General features: G+C 43.8%; 1 protein-coding gene across 1 annotated transcript; it reads right to left on the bottom strand.

Annotated features, from left to right (window-relative positions):
* Positions 1 to 512: 512 nt before the first annotated feature.
* LOC311237108 (protein regulator of cytokinesis 1-like) lies at positions 513 to 26,692 on the bottom strand (the record flags this gene model as incomplete). The annotated part of the gene is made up of 13 exons (XM_084324914.1): positions 26,553 to 26,692; positions 20,560 to 20,701; positions 18,505 to 18,627; positions 16,026 to 16,259; positions 15,647 to 15,817; positions 10,480 to 10,629; positions 8,570 to 8,708; positions 6,149 to 6,285; positions 5,271 to 5,366; positions 4,446 to 4,592; positions 3,887 to 3,937; positions 963 to 1,055; positions 513 to 581 (listed from the first exon to the last, which is right to left on the bottom strand). Exons 1-13 carry the CDS (start codon positions 26,567 to 26,569, stop codon positions 513 to 515), a joined length of 1,569 nt encoding a protein of 522 aa, XP_084181040.1. The 5' UTR covers positions 26,570 to 26,692.

Raw genomic sequence — 26,692 nt, 5'->3', positions numbered from 1 at the left:
ATTTGTTGGACGCAATGTAGAGACGTGATAATACGTTGTTGGTTTTGTTATTACACTACCATTGACGCAAAGTTGCAATATCCAGTCTATCGTTTGGAAAGTGCAATGTTTATAATCCAAGCACCGTTTGCATGTGGCTTTTCCTCAAGCGGAGCTACGCAATCCGACGTGATTGCATTCGAGGTGACTGGCCATGAGTGACCTGGCAGGTAACTTCAATTAGCGAAAACCATAAAAACCCTAATGTTGGCATGGCGGGTCACCTGAAAATGCAATCCTGTGTCAGATTGTGCAGCTCAGTTCAGTTTGAGGAAAATATAAATATCGCCCTTTCCAAACAATGGACCATATTGCAACTTCGCGCCATCAAACGTGACCAAGTTAGTAAAACTGAAACAAAACCACAACATGTTAAATATATACAAATTCTTTATTTAAACGAAATCTTAAAAATAATCTTAAAAAGATGGACAGAGTGGGAGACACAGACAGCCTCTTTCAGATGTGGTCTTTTACAGTGGAGCGTGGTCTTTTACAGTGGAGTTTAGGATGGCGTCACTGGCCTTCCTAGACAGATGACCCTGTAGGAAGAGAAACACCAGACATTATTATTCGAGCTGGGTACAAATAAATTATATATACATACATACTCTCACTAAATTCAAAATCGAGGACGAGCACTTCATTGAGTCCCTTCACTCCATTCGCTAGTGGACCAGGAAATTACAGTTTAAATGGCGAATCGAATTAATTGATTCTATTGTCGCACAGTCTGAAATAATCAAATCTGTTAAAGGAATTGTTCTTCCCACTACAGAAACGCAGTTCACCAAATTAAATCTTACAATAGCGGATGCTGCCCTCAGCACCATCAAGCCTAACTGAATATTGAATCTAAATAAAAATATCTTGTAATCAGTGCCGATACCCAGCCCTATCTATATATAACATAAAGTACTTACAGTGAAGTCAGTGTAGCTGACGGCTACCATTGGTAACTCCTGTAGAGGGGGGTTCATACTTCCGTTGCCGTTCTCTGGGGCCGTCAACTTCATCTGGACACACACATACATAGAGAAAGCCAGTCAGAGGAGAGGTGAGACACTGTTAAGTCTCACTCCTCTAGAGCCATATGAAATCCGTTTTATTTTTTTCCAAATTCCATTTATTTTTTTCCAAATTCCGTTTTAATATTTCAGAATTCTGTATTTTGCTTTGTACGCTCATTTTACCATCAGAAATAGTGTCTAATAAGTGGGAATTAATAAATGTCCACAATTTAATAAGATATAACAGTCCATTTAATAGGGCCGTCTTAAATACTTTGAAGCTTCGTTCGATGGGCATGGGATTCGAATATGAAAATAAAATTTGATTATTTAAAAAAAATATATATATTATATATATTTTAGCAAAATCAACTCTGCCTCTCTTTGTTAACTACAACAAGCAATGCTGTTTGTTATTTAAGATGACGGACTCGGCACTGACAGATTTGTGTTCATTGTGCTGCTTTTATAAAGCCTCAAATGACGGCTTACAATATTTCATGAAAGCAAAGTGTTTTGTTTGTCTAAGATTTTAAAAGGTTTAAACTTTACAGCACTGACAAAGTTGAACAAAGTGCTGTACAAGTCCCACAACATAAATTTTTTTTTTTTTATAGTGGATTCCATTTTTATTGCTCAATTCCGCGATTCCGTCCGCGATTCCGTGATCGCGGATTCCATATGGCTCTACACTCCTCCTGTAGAGGACCTCTCACCAGGGACAGACCAATATATCCTTTTGATATACAGGGCCAATAACGGCATGTCAGTGAATGTGATTTTGGAACAGTGTCCTGGTGTGATCGGATGATAAAAGTCTCATTGAAATGCCAACTGTAGCCATAGAAGGGGGCAGACCTAATAAATACCACACATGCCCAATCTGGTGAATAAAGATCTTCTGTAGCGTTACAACCAGGGCTGGGCGATAGACTAAGTCACCAAACCCAGAATCTGAAAATGAGGTTGTTGGTCTTAAGATAAGGCCAGTGTTACATTTGTATTTTTAATAATTTCTATGATAGCATTTGTTCTACCGTCAGTACTCTTCCTCCCCTCTTCAACCCCTAGGAGCCATCAACCACGAAGCCATACGTTCCCATTGTAGGCTAAAACATATGCTTTCTGTAGGCTATGTTGCCTTCAACTCCTGGAAAGCTGGAGGGAGTGGTGCGTGTGTGTTACTACCTTAGGGGGGGGGACAGTGGAAGTTTGCTGGAGGGCAAGATGAAAGTGGAGCTGCTACTGGTGCTGTTGCACCGTTGCAGAGGAGTCTACACACGCACGTTAATACTTTGAGTGCCACGGACGTGTTTTGTCGTTAGTTCATGCCGACTGTTGAATGCCACCAACGCTATATAGCGTTTGTTGGTCGTATTTTTTTTTTATTTCATCAATCGAGCCTCACGCTAGTGCTGCAGACTCAGTGTGCGCGATCAGGAAATGAATATATTTTTCAGATCGCTTCTCTAGCGTGCATAAGTACACATATACTATCGATAATCTAGCGTTTATTTGAAAACGATAAATAGGCCGAAAAATGACAACGTTTAGTCATAGGGCACACACACAAGAAGGCTCTCGAGTCTCTCGTTTTCTGTAATTTACATTGGGTCCTCTCTTTTACTACTATAGCCTAACCTGTTTTCTAGCTGCTCTTGTTAACACTATGGCCGCCAAGGACGCCTTACCTCATCATTCCCCGCCATGCTAATTCTGCCAATGATGCCGTAACACATCATTGAGATCAATATTTCAAAAATCTGTGATCGCAATCATATTTCTCCCGTGGAGACTTGAGACCTACCGTTGATCCCCTCTCAACTCTCCAACGGTTCAAGAGCGAAACTGGTGCTCATCCAAAATCGGTCCGACCACTCGATAGGTCGCGGGACTCGGGCTCGACACAATGGATAGCGATCAGTTACCAATAACTCGATAAACAACATGATTTGGACGTATATACTATTATACAACCTGGAGATGGATCGCATATTTCAACATCCCATAATAGGAATATTTTTGCTCCACGCTCATCGCCCAACGGCCCGAGGAGACTGGGGTAAGATTCAGCGTTTTTTTTTTACCGTGTTCGATACAAACTGCTCTAATGATCATATCACCCACACTAGATGAATCATCTAACGTTGGCCACGGAATTATAAACGACCACCCCCCCCCCCCCCCCATCCGGTCAACATCAGATGATAAGTAGCAACTTCTAGAAGCACGTCTATTTGAAATTTTTTATCTCGCGCCGATCGCTATCAAACTGTATTTGATCATCAATATAATGCATTTAGGGCTATAAATCACGTTCTGCAGAATGCTGCAGAAAACGATAAAAACATATTTATACTTTAGACCGTATTTTTGTATGAATATGTGAATGAAAAAGTATAACGTTGCTACATCCTGAACAATAGATAATTGACGTTGAATGGGCCATAGTAATGTCAATTTAGCAATACAATTTAAAAAGTTATAGCCCTGCAAAGAAGGGGAACTTCTCCATAGACAAATAGAGCTGGCAGAGGATGGTATAATGATGTACATAAGCCTGGCAAAGAAAGTGTTAATAACCCTAAGCCAGCTATATAGTCTATATACTACTATAGCCTAACCCGTTTTCTAGCTGCTCTTGTTAATAACCCTAAGCCAGCCCTACTGTATCCATGTCTATATACTACTATAGCCTAACCCGTTTTCCATCTGCTCTTGAGCAGGGATTCTAACTGGCCAAATCCAACAGTAGCAACACAGTACACATGAACACGGCACTAGACAAGTGTACCTTTCTGATCTCGGTAGGCATGTGTGTGCTCACTCCCATGGGCCCTCTTCTTACTGGGGATCCCCAATAGAGTGGCCTCCCCTTTCTTGGCAGTCTGCAGGAGTCACAAAGACACGTTGAATTAGGGCTGGGAGGTATACCCAATATGAAGGTCTAACATCAAAGATCCATGCAAGGGTATGGACTTTTACTATACAGTCATCCACGATATACACATATTGTAAAGAAAATGTATGCCAACGGGACCCCCCGCCCCTTCTGAAAACAAAAAGTACTTTCCGTTCTTTTCCAGGACTATTTTCTTATCTACATTCCATTTCCATTGTATATATTTTCTCTGTTTGACAGGAACCCTCTGTAGATCAGTTTTATTACAGAGTAGGGCCCAAAGCCTCTCGCCATAGTCATGACCCATGCACTGGCATAGGGAATTGGTCCCTGGGCGCCGCACTGTGGCTAGCCCACTGCTCTTAAAAGAGATATGTGTTAAATGTAGAGGACAAATTCCTTTTATACGCTCTCTGTAATAAAGATATTCTAATTGTAAAAAAAAAAAATATATAATAATCTCCTCGTGAACCCACGAACGACTCTCTCCTCACGTTCTCCTCTTTCACTTGGATCTTTTTCCATTTATGCTCCTCCCACTGTCTGCCGATATAGGCCAAAACCTTTTCACCCCTCACATGGAAGTCAGAGCCATGGCTGGTCAGCCATAGCTCTGTCGCCAAACGAAGCTCCTCCTCCAGCTGATGACAGAGGTTCAAAAGGTTAAAATATATTTGCTGTAGTATTCCTTTATCAAATCAGAAAGTGTCAACGTACCGGTATATTGTTTTGCATTCTCGAAAATGATGTGACTCAATCAACCATCCATTCTGGCAATTGGTCATTCCATTGCATTACCCAACTACATGGCAACATTAAACCCAAACCTAAGATCTGCCACAGAAAGCACAACATTTACCCAGGCACATATCTATATATTTATTGCACTGCACTATTTTACTCGTCTATTCTATTTCTCTTTTTATTATTGTCCATTTGAAAACTGCCATAGAATCAAACTATAAACAAGATGGCATATTGGGATGTTTGATCCCAATGTGAAAAATGATGATTTGTATGTCTGCACTTTGTGCCCATCTTTTTTGCTGCTGTGAAGCACTGAGCTGCAATTATTGTATGAAGGTGCTATACAAATAGAGTATTATATATACACATATCCATTTCCCCAAGGGGATTGATAAAGAAACACTTGACTTAGTCTACCATTTAGAAAATAGTATTTTCCTCGACATCCTTGACCATAAGATGGAAAATAAAATTACATCACAATAAAGGGAAGCAGAAGTTAATTGACCAGATTGAAAAGAAAAAGAGCAGACCAGCTGTGGACAAAGTGGTGGTTAGTGTGCTTGTCTCACCTTTGGGAGCATCTTCTGAACCTTCGCCCTCTCCTTGGCTTCTTTGAGAAGAGCTCCCCCACGGTTGGAGAAGCGGTTGGGGTCGTTGGCCCTCTTCTACACAGAAATAAAAAAGACAGGAGCGGTGGGGGGGGGGGAAAGAGGGTTTTCAATGCGTGGTTCCCAGGCTCAAGCTGGTGGGAAAACAAAGGTTATCCTATAACCCTAGTTATACGAGTAGATAGCGAGCGCTCTGCTCTGTTGGAATATTCACCATCACATACTGTGACTAATGAAATATAACAAAGATTATCCTATAACCCTAGATAGCTCGGCTCTGCTGGAATATAAGAGCGGAGCAGAGCGGAGAGCCCGACAAATGTACCCGCTGAGGTCCTCTACAACCATCAGAATACCGGGGAGGGTCTGGGACAGGACACAGACTGCGAAAGAGGGGACAGCACCCAACAAACGAACTTTGGGTGGCTCCCACCCAAAGTGGAACCCAATCTGAGCATGACATAAGAGCAAAATGGCTGCCGTGTGAATATGGTCAATTCTCTGCTTCCAATAACTCAGAAAACGAACACTGGTATTTTCCAATTTGTGACTAAATCAAATGGGCTCGTTAATAAAAAAAAAATGTGGACCATCCCTTTAACTTAAACCACCTGCCAACTGTTCCATTTTGGCTGTGGCTGTTAAGTAGGGCAGTCCAGCAAGCCATTTCGGCCCACAGCCAGCCTGTCCCAATAAGACTTTGTATTTTTTTTTTTTAACGACCGTGGTTGCTAAGAAATGTAATTTGCTGGTGAAATACATGGCGAGTCCATAAACAGTGGTGGTTTAATTGAAAAGTGAGTTTTATAAACCCCCTCCAAAGAAGCCTGATCAGTTACCTCAAAGTCCTGGAAGAGAGCGAAGTTCTTCTCCCAGCGCTGCAGCGTTCCCAGTAGGGGTTTGGCCTGGTCGTAATAAGCCTGGACCCTCAGCAGTTCAGCGTCATGGAGCACCAGCAGCTCCTCAGTGAAGCTGGCTGTGGAAAGGAGAGACACAGGGGGTTAAGAAGTGAGCATTTTAGTGATGTCACCATTAAATGACTGAATCTAATAAATCGTTTACAAAAGAAAAATCTGCAAATGATTAAAAATATTTCATTGGTGGCAGTTAACCCCTTAATCCGGTACGAGATTTATTTCACGTCATAAATATTAATTAATGTTCCTAACGGTTAACCCCATCAAAACAGCAGTGTATATTTTCAGCCCTACGTTTGTTTAGCTTATGATTCTAAGAGTTCTAAGATTCTAGCGAAATATGAGCTTATAAAAATCTCTGCGCATTGCACCAGAAACCGGATGATTTAGACGCGAGGAAATGACGCAGTCATGAAATCGGTGTACTCTAAGAAAGAGGAGACCCAGGGCTTTCGATGGAGATCGAAATTTCATAAAACTACACACTACAAAACCTGCACCAGCCGCTGTCAAAGCTGCAGCCGGCTGACGTTCATTGACGTTTTTCTCCCATCCCAATGTTAGTTGTTATGCCAATTCCCAATCCCCTTCCTGGTCGTTGCGCACTCTACCCCCTACCGTCGGTCCGGGAGGGCGGAGACTAACACATGCTTCCTCCGACACATGTGTACCCAGCCCACCGCTTCTTTTCACCTGGCAGCGCGGACTCTCACTGGGAGAGTGTAACGCGTGGAAGGTCACACTACCTCTTAGATCCTTCCCTTGCTGTGCAGGCGCCCCGACCGAACTGTAGGAGTCACTGTTTACAACAACCAGGACACACCCTCGCCGGGTTTTCCACCCGCTAACACTGCAAATTGTGTTAGTATGGATGGTCGGCCAACCCGGAAGCACCACAGCTGAATTCGATCCCACTGTCTCTGTGGTGGTAGACAGACGCTTAGTCCGCTGCTCTACCCGGCCGCCCACATTGACGTTATTTTTGCGATTATATTATTATATGAACGTTTGCCATAAAATACAACATAGTTTCTTTACCTTTCTGTGAACGTCTAGGAAAGAAACTAGTCACAATCTGGTGAAAAGTGGCAGAGCTATGGACATTTTTAGTACACTTGATTTCAAGAAGGTGCTGAATTTCTCACGTCTGGCCAATGTTAGCATGGTGTTATTCACCATCAAAGATGCATATTTATTTTAATAAAATTTATATTCTCCTTGGATTAATTACATTGTCAAGCATAGTAACAGACACAATATTTCTGACACTGGGAATACATTCCCTGAGGTCCATAGATGTCCCTAGAGAACATGCGAATGGACCTTGTAGAAGTGGAGCAATCTTCCATTTACTTAAGGCTAGGGCTTAACACTTTGAGTGCCAGCCACGATAAATCTCGTTAGTTCATGCCATGTGTTGAGTGCCAAGGACGAGAAATCTCATTATTTAATAGTTATTGCTTTCATTATCGAAATCCATACATTTTTCATCATTCTAGCCTCACGTCATCATTGGGGCCGTCTATGAGCTCGAACAGTCTCCCTATAGTCTCCCGGATGGTAATGCACCCATTGGATTGAATGAAAATGCATGGGGGGGGGAAATCCGGAATCCACATTTTACTTCTCAGGCATGTAACCCGAGCCTACTACAGTCATCGCCGACCCTCAGAACAGCGTGGATTATGCGTTTCGAGTACCCAGCGTTTGATAAATAAACGCGATCGATATTTGGAAGCAATCCGGAATTGGAATAATCTTTTTGCAGAACATCTGAGGTAAGGACTTCTTTATTTTACCAGTCTTGGGGTAATCAAGAGTTTTTTTTCACATACATCGCAACGTGTCCCCCATGTGTGTATGTGCGCTGACCAGGAAATAGATTTCCAGCCCGCTTCTCTAGCGTGCATAAGTACACATACTATCGATAATGGATAATCTAGCGTTTATTTGAAAACGATTCATAAATAGGCTGAAAAATTACGTGTTTTGTGTATTCCACTAAAGGGCGATTATCACAGAATGTTACATTTCTGAAAATTTTCAAAAACGTTTCTAATGGTATAAAACGGAAATGTACCGATGTTGAAAAAGCGACGGGCGTTTTAGACAGCCATATAGAATATAGGAAAATCTGGCATTCAAGCTCCAATTATGGCGCCCCCTGCTGGCACTCAGTGTTAAGAGGTTAAATGTTCCAAAGCATCTAGTCTGGTGGAAATACAAAAGAAGAGTGTTTTCATTCAGAGGCACCAAGATTGTGAAAAAATTCTCTAAGAAGACCCTGGTATACTGCATTCATGGGGAAAACAAGACACAAGAAAACTTAAACTATGGACTCACTGTCACATAAGTGTGGCTTGAAGGCCTCCTTCTGTTCTTCACTGTAGGAGCAGAGGTCCCAGAGAGCCATCAGCTCCAGTCTGACTTCCTCCAGCTTGGCCATCTGCTGCTTAGCACGGAGCTCCACCTCCACACACCACTAGAGGGAGACAGACGACAGTGAGACTATGGACGGACAAAAACTGATCATTTACACCATATTTGGAACATGTTCCCTTCAACGATTATGAACACAAAATACCATAAATCCTCAAATATAGGACGGGTCTTCTATTTACCTCAGCTGCAAAGAGCACCAGGCCTTTATTTCATTTTTTTTTTAATACGTACATAGTCGGTCTACATTTATTTAGACTAGCATTGGTATTTAAATATTGAGTGCAGTAGAGTAATTGTGGGATTAACGTAATTCACACACTGAAGTTGGAACCGTCTATACTAGGTTGCGGGGTCCGGGACGGTTTAGCGTGTGGTACCTTCTCGACTTCCTCAGTCGAATAGAGTTGTTGACATGCAGGGAATAGCTTTAGCTGACGCCATCATAGATCTGTAATGCGTCAACTGGACAACGCCAGCCTCGTCTGCCAACGCCATATAGATAGCGAACGTTAACGCATGCAAACAAAGTCAACGTCATCCAGCTGACACCACAGATCTAGATATTATGAGAACGTTAGCTAGCGCTAAAGCTAACTAGAGGGAAATGTTAATGTACGCTAGTCAGTGTAGCGGGAGGCAGCACTTGATTTCCATGGCAAGTTTCTCATTCTACATCACGGCAAAAAAAAAAAAATTTAGCGACCTTATATTAGAGACCGGCCTGTGTTTGTCTAAATGCATCAAACCCCCGGCCATTATAAGAGACCCCTCCTTTATTGGAGGTCCCTCCTCTATTAGAGGATTTACGGTAATCAAGTTTTAAGCCAGGTCATGTTTTTAAGACCGGTCAAGCCTTTGAGCCAGGTTGTGTTTTTAAGCCCCATTTCCCTTGCCGTCTAAAGAACTACAGTTTGAGTCGTAGGGGGGGGGCTGAGTACTTTCACTCTCAGGTCTCGGGGACAGACATTGGCGGTGTGAAAATATGCAGAGAAAGCTTAATATATTTAGAAAAGTGTACATCTCCGTAGCATAAAGACAGTGCACATCAGGCGGAAAAGTGACCTCAGCGTAGGAAGCTCTGATCGACTCAGGCTTGGTTTTAAATTGTTCGGGAGACTAATTTACGCAAAGTGGAGCAAAGCCTTGCATTGCCATTCCCCCTGTGTTTGGGTGTGCGCGCACACCGCATAATACCTCCGGGAATAGGCGTTGGCATGACGCATTTACCGGTAAGGGTAGGTGCGGAGAAGTTACCATATCTCAGCGTAGGAAGCTCTGATTGACTCACGTTTGGTTTTAAATTGTTCAGGAGACTCATGTGCACAAAGCCGCATTATGATCATGTCTCTAAAACAGGCCGAGCTGTGAGTGAATTAGGCAAAGGGGAGCAAAGCCATGTCAATGCTGGTCTATTGGTGTGCTAGGCAGTAATTCGTAGGAGGGGCCCCCAACCAGTGTTCATCTCCATTATGTTACAAATAATCTGATGCGAAAAAATGTATAGTAAATACATTTTGTTACAAATGTGCAACTTTCAAAGAGTACAGTCCATTATGATGGAAAAGTATTTAGCTTGTTTCACCGGTTTGACTTCTCACTTATTTTGTCTCCAATCAGTGCTATGATTTCATAGAGTCATTGAGCATCCGGATGGCCTGGGGATAAAAGCAGGGGTCTGCTATCGGACTGAATGCGTCAAGTTGAACCCCTGGTTGTGTGCCAGCGACAAATAGTTGGCAAGCTTCGTCTCTCCTCCTCATAACATGGGATCTGTAGTCTTATCTAGAGTGTTAAGTTGTAGTTTTCGTAACCCGAGTGATCTGGTCGTTGAGTGTGCCGGTGACAGACTGTAGGAAAGCCTGTCTCTCTTCCTCAGGAAGGTCTAGACGGCTCCAGAGACGCCGAGCTCTCTCCTTCAGCTTCTCCACCTTCTTCAGGAGGGAGTCTCGCGTCACCTCCAGCTGAGTGGGGCAACAGAGGGGAATTGATTGAAAACCGAGGGGAGATTCAGGTGTCCATCACAGCATCAACAGCCATTTAAAAACAGTTAATACATAACATACAATTAATTAGTACGTGTTAAAAACAAAGATGGACATAATACGTAGGGCTAAGAAAGAGCTAAAAAAAAGAAAAAAAGCTAAAATAGAGCTACAAGCGGTGAAGGGAAAAAATAAGTCTATTCAGGTTGTTAATTAATTAGTCCACAAATCAGGTCCTCTAGTCCACAGCAGTTGGTCCGTCCTGGCCCTGCCTGGTTGTGGAGCCTGATTGCCACTGGCACAAAGGACTGCCCGAAACGCTTTGTGGTATGTCGGGGCGGGGGGGATAAGTCTGTGGCTAAACAAGCTCCGCATTGCGGTCAGCTCACCATGGAGGGGGTGGCAGGCGTTCAAGGATAGCGTACAGCTTCTTCCTCGTCCCCTCTGCCACCATCGAAAAAGAGGGCACTAGCCACCACAGACTGGTAGAACATCTACAGCAGTTTGCCAGCTCCTCAGTGCACGCCCCGAGCACTCTTTGGGGTTGATGTAGTCTGGTCCTCTGACCTTATTCACCTTGGCCCTGGAGAACTGCAATCTTACCCGATCCGTTGTTATAAAGGTGGGTGTGGGTTATCTCCAGGTGTTCGGTCTGGGCTGTAGTCCTGGGGGAGGGTGATGGGGAGGCGGGTGAGAAGGATGAGGGGACGGGCTGTTGCCATCAGAGGTATGGGGGGGCTAGCAAGTGTGGGGAAGAGGTGGAGGGGGCAGGCTATGGCCATCCAAAGTAGGGGACAGGGGGGCATGAGGGGCTAAGGGGAGCGTGCAAGTGGGGGGGAAGGCTGTGGCCATCTGAGGTAGGGAACATGACCAGGGGGACCTGGCTGCCCTGCTGAGCTCATGGGGGTTGTTTGTTCAAACCTATTAAAGAACTGGTTTAGCTCGTTTGCCCGTTCCAGGGTCCCCTCAACAGCCGCATTTTGCTGCTTGTAGCCGGTTATTCTCCTCTCCATGGACACTCTCAAACATCCCCCAGTCAGTTGTTCTAAAGAACTCCTTCAGCTCCTCCTCCACCTCCTCTGACCATTGTTGGATAGTCCTGGTGGTGGCTGGTATCTTTTAATAGGCTTGTATGTAGTTACAAGCCTAATCGGGTTGTGGTCAGATGCCCTTAATGGAGGGAGGGGGGGTAGATCTGTATGCCTCTTTTGTAGTGGCATACAACATGTCCAGAATTTTATTTCCCCTTGTTTTGCAGGATACATATTGTGTGAAGTTTATCAGAGTCCTGGTTATTTTGACATGATTAAAATCCGTTGATTAGTATGAATGCATTGGGATGTGTCGTCTGTATCCCAGCAACGGTAGAGTGGATGATGTCACATGCGTGCGCCGCCACTGCGCTTGGTGGAATGTAAACAGTGACGGCGACTACATGTGAGAATTCTCTCGGGAGGTAATACGGTCTCAGTCCTACCACTAATAGTTCTGTCTGGGGTACATATATGTTCCTTGACCGTAACATGTCCGGGATTACACCACTTGGGAGTTAACAAAAATAACCACCCGCCACCTTTCCGCTGGCTTCTGTCGGCTCGCACCATGGTGAAGCCATCCAGTTCCACCGCACAATCTGGGATATTTACATGCAGCCAGGACTCTGAAGCACATTCCACTTTTTTTTTACCAGGGACGAAAGTTCATCCGTCTTGTTGACCAGTGATGATACATTTCCCATGACAAGGGAGGGCAGGTATGTTTTCCTATCGTTGTTCTTCCTCCTTTCTTTAACGATGGATCCAGCTTGTGTACTTCTCCTGTGGATTATAGTCTCACCTGGCAAGTCCCTCGGAGGAGCAGCTGCTTTACTCCTGAGGACAATACGTTTCTTTTGTGGCTGTATGTTGTTAGTCTGCTGGTCCGGTCCATTATTAATATCAGCGGTTAAAAGTAGGTTAAAAACATTAAAAAGGAGTTCAAATAAGTTAAGATAACGTTTAAAAGAGTTAGAACCGTGGCGGTCAGGTGGCATAGCGGAGATTGCGTTAGTCACCAACGCCGGAGACGCTAGGATTCGCCTGTTCGAATCCAGCTCCCGGCGTGTCACCAGCTTGGCTGGCCGTTCACACTAATACAATTTGCAGTATTAGAGGGTGGGAAAGCTGGCGGGGTGGGTCCGGGTCGTTGTAAACAGAGACTCCTACAGTTCGGTCGGGGCGCCTGCTCAGTGCGGATAGGATCTAAGGGGGGGGGGGGGGGGGGTAGTGTGATCCTTCCACACGTTACACCCTCTTAGTGAGAGTCCACGCTGCCAGGTGAAAAGAAGCGGTTGATTGCTAGACGTGTGTCGGAGGAAGCACGCGATAGCCTCCACTCTCCCAGACCGACTGTGGGGGATAAGTGCGCAGCGACCAGGAAGGGGATTGGGAATTGGCATAACGACTAACATTGGGATGGGAGAAAATCGGAGGAAAAAGGATAAATAAAAAAAAGGGTTAGAACCAAGAGGGAGTCACTAAACCCAGTTAAAACAGTAAATTAGACTAGAAACAAAGTAACACTGCAGAGCTGCTTGGACAGGCTGCCACCTCAGTGAAACCATTCGACGAATGTGACAATGAATGGAAGTAAGTAGGGATGTTCAATATTGGATTTTTTACCGATATCAGATATTGTCCAACTCTTAATTTCCGATACCAATAGATATATGCGGAGTTTCCTCCCCAAAAACGGAATAATTTCAGTTAATTAACATTACATATCTCTTCTCGTGGAATTACGACACTGGTAACGTCGAACCGTCCGACTACATGCCAGCTGGACCAGCTACCCTCCCCACTCCTCCAGACCATAGCACCGGACATCCTCCCATTCCTAACTGCAACCATCAACTCCTCCCTCAACTCAGGGGTGGTCCCCACCTCCCTAAAACAAGCTAGAGTCACGCCCCTCATAAAAAAACCAACCCTGAACCCCACCGTCATAGCCAACTATCGTCCTGTCTCTCCTTCCTTTCTAAAACACTTGAACGTGCTGTATCCAACCAACTTACTGCTCATCTCTTACAGAATGACCTCCTAGACCCCAATCAGTCTGGCTTCCGGACTGGCCACTCCACAGAAACGGCCCTCATTGCGGTCACAGAGGCACTTCACTTAGCAAAAGCGAAAGGCCTCTCCCCTGTCCTGATTCTCCTAGATCTATCTGCAGCCTTCGACACAGTCAACCATCAGATCCTCCTCGCGGCCCTCGCAGGAATGGGAGTGGCTGGATCTGCGCTGACATGGCTGACATCATACCTCAACGACCGCTCCTACCAAGTGTCATGGAGAGGGACTCTGTCGGCCACCCACCCCCTCCGGACGGGTGTCCCCCAGGGCTCGGTCCTAGGACCCCTTCTCTTCTCCCTCTACACTAAATCACTGGGTAACATTATCACGTCTCATGGCTTCTCATATCATTGTTATGCCGATGATACTCAACTCTTCCTCTCCTTCCCTCCCTCAGATATCCACGTCTCTGAGCGGATCTCGGCCTGTCTGTCCGACATCTCCGCCTGGATGACGACCAACCACCTCAAACTGAACCTAAGCAAAACAGAATTGCTCCACCTGCCGGCCAAATCCTCCCCCCTGACCGACCTCTCCATCACAGTCGAGAATGCAGCTGTGACCGCGTCCCCGACCGCCAAGAACCTTGGTGTTGTCCTCGACGACCAGTTGAACTTCTCTGCTCACATCGCAGCGACAACCAGAACCTGCAGATTCCTCCTGAGCAACGTCAGAAGGATACGCCCCTTCCTGACAAAAGAAGCCACCCAACTCCTCGTCCAATCAACAGTCATCTCCCGCCTCGACTACTGCAACGCACTGCTAGCTGGCCTCCCGGCCACTGCCACCAAGCCTCTTCAACTCATTCAAAACGCAGCGGCCCGCCTGATATCAAACCTACCGAAGTCGGCCCATGTCACCCCACTTCTTAGGGACCTGCACTGGCTCCCCATTGCTGCACGTATCCGCTTCAAGGCCCTCGACCTAGCATACCGTGCAGCAAAGGGAACCGCTCCCGCCTACCTCCGGTCAATGGTCTCTAACTACACACCCTCAAGACCCCTACGCTCTGCATCTTCTGGCCGCCTCAGACCTACTCCTATCCAAGCTCCCGGAGGGTCATCAAAGAGAAGCCGCCTATTCTCAGTCCTTGCCCCACAATGGTGGAATGAACTACCCATCCCAGTTAGGACAGCCGAATCCCGTCCAATCTTTCGCCGTCGACTAAAGACTCACTTCTTCAACCACTCTGAAATTATTTAAAAAAAAGAAGAAAAAAACGAACCCCGACTAACCTTACTGTCATGCACTTGTCCTAATAAACTAACCTACACTGTAACACGCAACACTTGATGAACATTGTTACTCAGCTGATAAGAGTTGTACCCTTCTTGCTGTCTTGTCATACAGAACTTGTAAGTCGCTTTGGATAAAAGCGTCAGCTAAATGACTAAATGTAAATGTAAACATTATGCATACTTTTGACAATAAAATAATTTGTTCTTTATTTTTTTTAAACAGATACCGTTAATTTCCGATATGACATTTTAATGCCAATATCGAACATCGCTAGTAGTAAGGTGTTCCTTTATCAATCCCCCTTGGGGAAATTCAGTCATAGCAGCACGGGGGAGGGGTACAGATACAGGGTAATAAAAGTGACTATACAAATATTTAGAGTAGAGATAAAGAACAAGTTAAATATGAATAAAGGTGAGGATTGCTCAGTTGGACAGTCAGCAGTAGAGCCTTGAGGGCCTGGGTGTAAGAGTGTGTACCTGGCAGTAGAGAGCCTTAAGGGCCTGGGTGTACGAGTGTGCACCTGGCAATAGAGAGCCTTAAGGGCCTGGGTGTACACCTGGCAGTAGAGAGCCTTGAGGGCCTGGGTGTACGAGTGTGCACCTGGCAGTAGAGAGCCTTGAGGGCCTGGGTGTAAGAGTGTGTACCTGGCAGTAGAGAGCCTTGAGGGCCTGGATGTTTTCCTTTGTGAACAGGAAGACGTCGGGGTCGGTGCAGATTGCATCCCTCTCCATACTGGTGTCAGGTTGGTGACCCATCTCCGTCATCAGCTCGCTGATGTCCTGCCGCAGCCCAGAGAACACACCCCGTCGCTGGGTCTACACACACACAATGAACCTTCATCAAAATACACTTGAAAAATGTACAACCAAAATTAAAACAAAAACATAGGCAAGCAATACTACACTAACTAGTTGTTAAATTGTGCAATAGGACCTGCTGTGTGCATGTCTGACACAGGGCTCGACATTGAAACCAATCGACACTTTAGTTCTGCTTTTTCCAACCTTCCTCAGGTAATCCTACCTTCTCCGTGGTCAGTGTGGAGATGTGCTGCCTGAGCTCTGCCATCTGGGAGAGTGAGGGCGTGGTGGCAGAGGGGATGCAGTAGGGGATGAGACACAGCTCAACACACAGCCGCTCGTCCTGCCGAAGCAGCCCCCGGAGCTCCCTCAGACGCTCGCTCCTCGCCCTCTCCATTGCCTCCACCATCACGCGCAGATTCTTCTCAGTCTTCAGCACCGACAGGCCCTCCTCCAGCTGAGTGATGGAGATGGTTTATATCAGTTTAGTTTCATTTGGAGAAGGAATTCTGATTTGTAGCACAACATTTGAGCTTTTCTAAATTTTTCCAATTAATAGTTCTGCCTGGACCCTGCAGGGATATAGTATATGTCTCACCCGTCTGACTGACCAGACCCTCACCTGTATCTTTTTTTATTGTTTTTATTTCAAAACGCATCTTGTTCTACACCGGCATCAGTCAGGCAGCCATGTCCCGCCTCAAAATGGTCCAGCACTCTGCAGCTAGGTTCCTTACCGGCACCAGAAAGAGAGCGCACATCACACCAGTCCTAGCCTCCCTACATTGGCTCCCAGTCCCACTTAGAATAGACTTCAAAATCCTCCTCACCTTTAAGGCACTATCGGGTGCAGCACCCCTATACATCACCGAGCTCATCACCCCCTACGCAGCACCCAGGTCACTAAGATCCTCCAACCAGGCTCGGCTGGTCCCCCCCCCCCCCCCCCCCCCCCCGCACCAGACTCAAAAGAGAGGCGATCGCTCCTTCAAGGCCGTGGCCCCCAAGCTATGGAACCAGGAGGGAGGGGGAGATCCGCTCTGCCCCCTCGCTGGAGACATTTAAAGCCCAACATCCAGGTTAAACCCTACTGATCAATTATGGGTAGTTTACATCATTGGTATATAATTTCATTATTTATTTTTTTCATCCGACACCGGAAATGCCACTCTGCAAGAGTTAAAAAGGTCCACGCACGAATAACATGCACGCGCGAATCAAAAAAGCTTATCAAACGCCGACGTCACTACAGGTGCATATTAATGAGCCGAATCTAAAAGCTTATCAGACGCTAGCACGGCCGTGACGTCACTTCAGGAAACGTATGCCTTATGCCCGTCCGGGTCATAGTACTACTCGATATATGGCGCTGGCTAACGTTAGCATTATGTCTACTGTCGTGAACCATTTGAGATCGGGGCATGTAGAGGAGTTTGGGGAACGAGTAAAATCATGTGCAGGTCCTCTTCTCAGACCTGTGTGGCAAAGCACTGCACACGCATCATGCAAGCTACACGTCGCTGCATGTTGATCAATGCTGGCCCACTCGGTGCATCACAGTTAGCCTATAGCTCCGCCGTCGCTGCTACAGTCGGGACCACTACACTGACTGAGCTATAGTGGTTCTCTCCACTTTGTGTGCCCCCGTTCTCGCGTGTGTCCTGCCGGGGAGCTTGTGGACGCGACAACAGTAGCGTTAGTTAGCTCATAGCTATCGTGTACCACTAGCGTTACGGCGGGCTCGAGCACCCTACGGCTGCCGCCGTTGTCGCGTCCATGGGCTCCCCGGCAGGGTACCCGTGGGGACGGGGGTGTACAGAGAGGAGAGAACCATTTTGTGTCGGGCGTTCATGCCGGCCAGCGAGCCGGACATGTTGTTAGCACAATAGCTACCAAGCTAAGCTATGTTAGCTTATAACGGTGTACACAATATGTACAACGACACAATGATTTACATTATTACAAATATGGTAACGTGGTTGTGGCTTTTACAAATAGTGGTTAGCTTTAGAGATGGATGGCTATGATCACGGAGCAATAGTGTTGTTAGGTGAAACGGATACATTTTCATTTCGGCTAGTAGTAGCAAGGCTCTCAGTGCCTGCCACTAGTTGTGTGTGACTCAGCGCCCCCTGGTGAGCCCCCTGGTGCCCTGCACCTCTTGTGACGACATCATTTCGATTACACACGCACGTTATGAACCATTGATTAAAATATCCATGTGCGTGGTGATTGTGTTGGGCAGACAAAATGTTTGATAAAAACGCTAAAACTGGGTCAATTTCAATACTTTTTTTTCCCTTCTTCATGAAAGTCACTGTTGGCCTAGTCCACATTGTTTATTGAACAAAAATACAACATGAAGGTTGGCCTTTAAGGCCCGTCTAAAAACCCACTTCTATTCCCTGGCCTTCAATAAACCCCGATTCTCCCACACACTCATGTAATTTTATCCTGCCCCCTCCCTCTTGTATCTCTTCTTATGCTCCTCTGTGCTACCGTCCTATTCTCTGAAGGTACCGTCTTGTCCTGCTGTGCCTTTTTGTATTTGTGTATTTTATATTAGGACATTGATTTTAAGCTTCGATTGTACAGCACTTTGGTTGGCTCTTGTGCTTTTAAATGTGCTATATAAATAAATTACTTGATTGTACCTCTACCCCTTGCTGCTATGACAGTGTGAGCATTTTCCATTGACTGACCTTGTATGGCTCCATATCCATCTCCAGACAGAGGTCGGTCAGTTGCTCCTCAAAGAGAATGATCTGCGTGTTGAGCTGCACCCTCCTGGCCTCCTCTTCTTCAATCATGTCAACCATAGGGCCCTGGACAGCATGCGGAGATAAAGGCATTGAGGGAAAAATCATGGGTGGGAATAGATCCATATATTATCTATTATACATGTTATATATAGTGAATAGGGCTGTCCTTGACTCAGTTAATTAATTTGTAAACAGATCCTTAGCATGAGAGAGCAGCATGTGTTTAACACACAGTAGTGGGTATGGCTGGGCATCTGCACCATTACCGGATTCAATTTGATTTAGATTGAATTAGGCTTGATGGCACTGGTTTCAGGGGGCCAGTGTAACAGTGGTCACTAGGTACTAGCAGGCACTTCACACTACACCTGTTCTCAGACAGCCTTGAACCCTCCACTCACCAGCACTACGTGACCTGACCACGCATGTTACTGTAAATAACAGTCTTATCCATTCTGCCACCTGAGAAGGATATGTGGTAGAAATAGTATGTTCCATCCCTCCCATTTGTCACCCCCCCCTACACCTACTAGTCAGCCTATTGTTCTGCAATACCCACGTCCTGTCTACCCATCTCCCTTGATCTATTGATGATTTATTGCACTGTAGAACAAACGGATTTTTATATGTTTGCACTTTGTGCTCATTTTATGTCTATTCTACCATTTTATTGCACTGCACTATTTTACATTCTCTTACTCTTTTTATTATCGTCTATTTTTAAAACGGATTCAAACCATAAACAAGGTGGCCTATTGGGGTTTTAGATCCTAATGTGAAAAACTGATTTTATATGTCTGATGCCTGTCTTTTTTCTGTTGTGAAGCACTTTTGTATGAAAGGTGCTATACAAATAGTGTTTTATTATTATTATCAATCCCTTTGTCCCCTGATCAATCAGTCTCAACTAAAGGCCCCCCCCCCCCCTTCCGGTGTGACCTGGTCAACTGGCCCCACCCCTTCCTGTCATGTATACATATCTACGTATTCCGTGTCTCGGGGAGCTCATTATGGGACCCCCCCCCCCACCCCCAGGGGCTTGATTGGTCTTCTCAAACCAAATCTATTTGACCTAATAAATTTGTAACAACCAGCCATCTGACCAGCAAATAATTTCCTCCGGCATCCATGACAGATCCAATCCAGGTGGCGAAGTGGGGAATTTAGGAGTGAGTTTGCACCAAGGGGCTACCACTACAAGGTTTCAATCTCACTCCACAGCTACCCCAGCCCAACCATATTGTCCATGGCACGGCACCATTTGTAACGGTGGTTGGCTGGTCGCTATGTACTAGCAGGCACTTTGTGCTCCACACCTGTCCGCTGACGAGGTTTCAACCTTGTTACAGCAGCACCCTTGAGTGTTTGGACCTGACGTCTAAATAAATAACATTCAAGCAAAAGTCAGAATGGTTTCCTTTGGTCCGGATTGAAACAGTTGATCGCCTGCACCCTTCCAAAGGGGAGATCTAGTTGACGCATTGATGGTGACTGCTAGATATTTGGACAGTTACTCTATTTCATTAGCACTAAAAGTGATCCCTCTTTATTGTATCAGAAACTTCAGAATGTGATCTTTCAAAGGAGACCAGGCGTATGCATGTGCTATAAGTATAACGTATAGTATTTGTTTGCAAAGGAAGTATGCAGTCCTCAAAAACGAAAATGGCCACTTTTTGGGGCACCTGTTAAGAGGTTAAAAGACGTAATTTGGTCAACCGTGTTTCCGTAGTAGTGTTTCCGTAGTAGTTCAGTAGAAACTCAACACAAGGCGAACTAGACACTTGCAGGACAGGAGGTGCACTAGAAATAACATCAATCTATAGATATTAAGAATAGATTACATTAAAGCTGTATCCCCCTCCCGGCCGTAACAGATGCCCTTCATTGTTTAATGCTGAATATTACCTCCTGTTGCAGAGAAGATCTGGCTGTGCAGATTATGATATCCTGTCAAATGAAGAACTAAAGGCATCACCTCTTGTTCTTGCTCACCTTAATGTGTTTCTTCAATGTCAGAATCCTCTCCACCCTCGCCTCTTCATCCATGCCGATGCTGTCCCAGATATCGATCAGCCGTGCCATGGTCATGTGGATCTCCTCCGTCACCAGGGAGATGGCCAGGGCCAGGGCCTGACTGGATGGACAGGACCACAAATCAAAACTAAATAAATAATTGTGGGGCTAGAGTGCTAAAATTATGACAGTGAAATCCTGAATAAATAAATTTACATAAGCATAAAACATCACTACACTAATGAGGAAGAGGTGATGGGCCTTTTTTGTGCATTTATAGGAAATTGTTTTTAATGTGGCATTTCCTGTGGCGTTTAGAATTATTTTTTTATATTGTTGATATATTACAGTATTATATCACCTTGAAATAAAGTGACTAACTTTAACGTTACCGCTCGTTGCTTTGGGAATTGGGAGACACCATTACTGTTATGCCAGAGCAGAGTATTTCACGTACCAATCAGGGGCTGTGTTCCACTGCAGGACAAACAGCAGTTTTGGCTTTGGGAGAGTAACTCATGTTGAACTTTCCTAGACCATGGAAATAATATAGCACGGAATAGTACATGGTACAAGTAGGCTGGTAGCTATAGGCAATATGTAAATAATAAAATAATTACAGTTTATAGTCTTGAGAAGGCGTCTGCCAAATCTACTGCTGGTAACTTGTATCGGGATTATCAATCACCCGTGTTAGATATGTTAGATTGATATTTCAATTTTGTAGAACTTCAGGTTCAAGGTCAAGCAGTCTTACTTCCATCCAAGAACATCTACAAGTAAGCTAGTGACCACTGTCCCTGTTGCCCATTCCTCCCAGGAATCAGGGTCCTCCTCATTAATTAATTGTGGGGACCTAGTCTATTAACATTATATCATATCATCAACATTTATTTATACTCGGACAATTGAAGTCACCCTCATTTTCATGGCATTGAGACTTTAGACATTTCAATGCACACATTTCTACAATATAACAAAATATTAATAACTATATAGTATAAAATAAACAGGCATAAAATCAGCACGCATATGTCTGAAGTATAAACAAACTACTGATGTGCAAATTTCAATAAAACAGACACTTGAGTGGAAGGTAGGCTATACAACTTGGTATTTCACACAGATGGGCATGGTTTTGCAGGAAGTAGCAGTGCTAGCTTCAGTGAGCTCTGTGACCATCTCAGCCCATGCTCTCAAGTTTTCCACATGTTACTTGTTTTGACAAGCACTAATATATATCCAAGGATTTGCAACATGCGCCGTCTCTGGTAATTGCACCAACTGAAGAAACGAGTAACATAAGCATCGCAATTGTATCACTACCAATTAAAAATCCATCCACAAATTCCAAAAATCTATTGAAAAAATTTAAATGTTTTTAATCTATGATGTAGGCACCATAGATTAATATGCATCTCCCCCGGGTGAAAAACCAAGTTTAGGGAGTCATGTACCGCAACGACGCTTTGCTCGCTTCATATCACGATCATTAACTTTAGATAATTTCAAAATGCTTCTGAGCGACCAGAAAACAGACGACTGACATTTTAAGAAGTTGGAGCATTTCAATGCAGTCGCCCGGGAGATCTAAAGTTCATCTCAGTCTGTTAATTTGCCCGGCTGTGGTATGAAGCCTGGTCAAATAATCACAGAGACGGCAGTGCGGCTCTGCAGAACCCACCTCACCCCTGCCCACTTTGACTACCTATGGCTTAGAGTAGACGACAGTACAGCAACTTGCAATGGGCCTGGTCTACAAGATACACTACACAGGTACCCATGTACATGTCAAAATGTGAATACCACACCCACAACACCAGAGGGAGTTCCACAAATCATGTGCAACCCAGATTCGGCACAAACAAGGGACTAAACAAATTTCGCAATTATGCCATAACAATGTGGAACGCCCTACCCACAGCCTTAAGAAGATGTGAATCCCTACCCACATTCAAAACCGCTCTTAAAGAGCACCTACGGGAGGCTGCAATTCGAACCCCCCCCCACCCCTAATACAGTCTCCTCCCCACTGTATGTATATATTCTCCCCCAACCGTATGTATATTTTTTTCTCCCACCCACCCCCTCCTAATGTACAGTCTCTTCTCCATCATATGTATATATATTCTCTGTTAGGATCTATGGGTATTGGGTAACAGTGTATATTTGCATATCGTATATGTCACAAATGTAACAGTACTATATACCTGTATGTCATGCATGTCCCTATGTGCCTTAGGTCTGCAGATGCCAACCTCCTAACACCTCCCACGACCAAGCTCCGGAACTGGGGCGACAGGGCCTTTGCTGCTGCCCCCTCCCTCTGGAATGCCCTCCCCAGCCATATCCGTGATGCAAACACTCCGACATCTTTTAAATCAGCCCTCAAAACTCACCTTTTCAATCTTGCTTTTGACCTCGTTTTTATTTTATCTTGTCATGTATTATTTTTTTCTCTGTTTTTGTTCAGTTGTTTTGCCATAGTTTTGTCTCTCCTACCCATGTAAAGAGTCTTTGAGCACCTGGAAAAGCGCTATAAGATAGATGTATTATTATTATGTCATAAATGTCACTGAATTGAAAATGGGGGACCCTGATGTAAACAAGACAAGCGTCTTTCTCTGGTCTGCAACCCCTTAACAAGTGTGTATTGAGCCGGCCCGTACTGTATATTATACCCATTCTGCAATCTGTTAATAAAGTTCTCATTCAGATATACCCTCATTGTGGCGTTCGGGGGAGATCAGCCATACGTTCTTCGCTGTTTACACGTTTAGAAGAAATATTTAAAAAAACGCAGAGCTTTTAAACCATTCGTTTCTCTGTCCAAGACCCTCGTGCAACTGCGAGTACCTTTGACATTTCTCTGCGATACTTGTAGAACGAGCGCTTCGCGTCGGACCAGTTCAGCGTTATAATAATATGGTGGTTTCCTATACTGCGGTCAAGTGAGCCGTCTTTTGCTTTTGCGTGGTCAAATCAGCCGCTCTTGTTTTTCGAGTGCGCGATTAGTTCCAGGTTTACGGTAATGCATTAAAACAAGCCTGGGACGCTGTTGTAATGAACCGACGTGACTTTTGAACACAGTCTCACAAGTAGATCTTACAGAAATACTTAATATGACATTGAATGCGCATCGAATCAATAGGACGTTTAGTCTAATCAATAGGACGTTTCGTATGTGCAGTATTATTGAACATCGAATCAATAGGACGCGCAGTATATTCGATCACTAAACTAAAGCTACAGACAATTCCACAGAGGAACACTTCCGGTGAGGATTTCAAAGTAAAGGATGGCATGTGGTTCATTTCTATTATTTCATAAGTAGTTTATTACACTGCCATGTTTGTACTTAATACTTCTCAAGACTACTTGCACAAATAATATTAACTACTTTTACTGTGTACTTTGAGTAATTTGAGTTTCAAAGTCCTTTTTATAGAACAAGGAGTATTTTCGACCAACTTTGATGTGGGATAAAAAAAGATTTTCCCATAAGCACTTTATGAAACTGCCATGGTTGTACTTAGTACCTCTTAGACTACTTGTACAAATTATATGAAATATTTTTACTGTGTACCTTTTGAGTAATTTGAGTTTCAAAGTCCTCAGAATCAGCATTTTCGACTAACTTTGATGTGGGATAAAAAAAGATTTTCCCATAAGCACTTTATGAAACTGCCATGGTTGTACTTAGTACCTCTTAGACTACTTGTACAAATTATATGAAATATTTTTACTGTGTACTTCGAGTAATTTCAGTTTCAAAGTCCTCAGAATCAGCATTTTCGACTAACTTTGATGTGGGATAAAAAAAGATTTTCCCATAAGCACTTTATGAAACTGCCATGGTTGTACTTAGTACCTCTTAGACTACTTGTACAAATTATATGAAATATTTTTACTGTGTACTTTTTGAGTAATTTGAGTTTCAAAGTCCTCAGAATCAGCATTTTCAACTAACTTTGATGTGGGATAAAAAAAGATTTTCCCATAAGCACTTTATGAAACTGCCATGGTTGTACTTAGTACCTCTTAGACTACTTGTACAAATTATATGAAATATTTTTACTGTGTACTTTTTGAGTAATTTCAGTTTCAAAGTCCTCAGAATCAGCATTTTCGACTAACTTTGATGTGGGATAAAAAAAGATTTTCCCATAAGCACTTTATGAAACTGCCATGGTTGTACTTAGTACCTCTTAGACTACTTGTACAAATTATATGAAATATTTTTACTGTGTACTTTTTGAGTAATGAGTTTCAAAGTCCTCAGAATCAGCATTTTCGACTAACTTTGATGTGGGATAAAAAAATATTTTCCCATAAGCACTTTATGAAACTGCCATGGTTGTACTTAGTACCTCTTAGACTACTTGTACAAATTATATGAAATATTTTTACTGTGTACTTTTTGAGTAATTTGAGTTTCAAAGTCCTCAGAATCAGCATTTTCGACTAACTTTGATGTGGGATAAAAAAAGATTTTCCCATAAGCACTTTATGAAACTGCCATGGTTGTACTTAGTACCTCTTAGACTACTTGTACAAATTATATGAAATATTTTCACTGTACTTTTTGAGTAATTTCAGTTTCAAAGTCCTCAGAATCAGCATTTTCAACTAACTTTGACGTTGGATAAAAACAATTCTTCCCATAAGCACTTTATGAAACTGCCATGGTTGTACTTAATACCTCTTAGACTACCTGTACAAATTATATGAAATATTTTTACTGTGTACTTTGAGTAATTTGAGTTTCAAAGTCATCAACATCAAAGTTAGTCGAAAATGCTGATTCTGAGGACTTTGAAACTCAAAAAGTACACAGTAAAAATATTTCATATAATTTGTACAAGTAGTCTAAGAGGTACTAAGTACAACCATGGCAGTTTCATAAAGTGCTTATGGGAAAATCTTTTTTTATCCCACATCAAAGTTAGTCGAAAATGCTGATTCTGAGGACTTTGAAACTGAAATTACTCAAAAAGTACACAGTAAAAATATTTCATATAATTTGTACAAGTAGTCTAAGAGGTACTAAGTACAACCATGGCAGTTTCATAAAGTGCTTATGGGAAAATATTTGTTTTATCCCACATCAAAGTTAGTCGAAAATACTCATTGTTTTATAAAAAGGACTTTGAAACTCAAATTACTCAAAGTACACAGTAAAAGTAGTTAATATTATTTGTGCAAGTAGTCTTGAGAAGTATTAAGTACAAACATGGCAGTGTAATAAACTACTTATGAAATAATAGAAATGAACCACATGCCATCCTTTACTTTGAAATCCTCACCGGAAGTGTTCCTCTGTGGAATTGTCTGTAGCTTTAGTTTAGTGGTCGAATATACTGCGCGTCCTATTGATTCGATGTTCAATAATACTGCACATACGAAACGTCCTATTGATTAGACTAAACGTCCTATTGATTCGATGCGCATTCAATGTCATATTAAGTATTTCTGTAAGATCTACTTGTGAGACTGTTCAAAAGTCACGTCGGTTCATTACAACAGCGTCCCAGGGTTGTTTGAATGCATTACCGTAAAGCTGGAACTAATCGCGCACTCGAAAAACAAGAGCGGCTGATTTGACCACGCAAAAGCAAAAGACGGCTCACTTGACCGCAGTTTTCCACTGGGGGAGCAAGAGACTGTGGATTCACTCGGCCAAACCTTGTTGGCGTGCATCAGTCACGAAAGGGGCTATGTACGACTCCTACCCTGGCCTGGCCAATTGACACATTTTAGACGTAAATGGCATACACCCGACAGTCACATTAATAATAAACATGCCAGGGACAAAAGCGACGTTGACATTAGCCTAACTAACGCAACGACACTGAATACAATTTTAAAAGTAACGTGTATATCTGGCTAACGTCAATCCAAGAGGACGCTAACCATACGATAGTCGTTTTTAAAACCAACGTCGTTGCCTTTTAAGGTATTCATCAACTTACCTCGTCCGTGTTGTCATTTTGTCTGGCGATTAACTTGTTGTCTGTTTTGCACGAGGCTGACGGGGGGTGAAGAAGCAGGCCAGGTTGATGCATGGAGAGATCTTCGTCTAGACCCTGGCCTTCTTATAGGTGCTGTAGAG

This window comes from Notolepis coatsorum (genome assembly GCF_963971535.1).
Source record: "Notolepis coatsorum genome assembly, chromosome: 11".
Lineage (NCBI taxonomy): Eukaryota > Metazoa > Chordata > Actinopteri > Aulopiformes > Paralepididae > Notolepis > Notolepis coatsorum.
The sequence above is the reverse complement of the archived record's forward strand: the minus strand, read 5'-3'. Positions and strand labels throughout refer to the sequence as shown.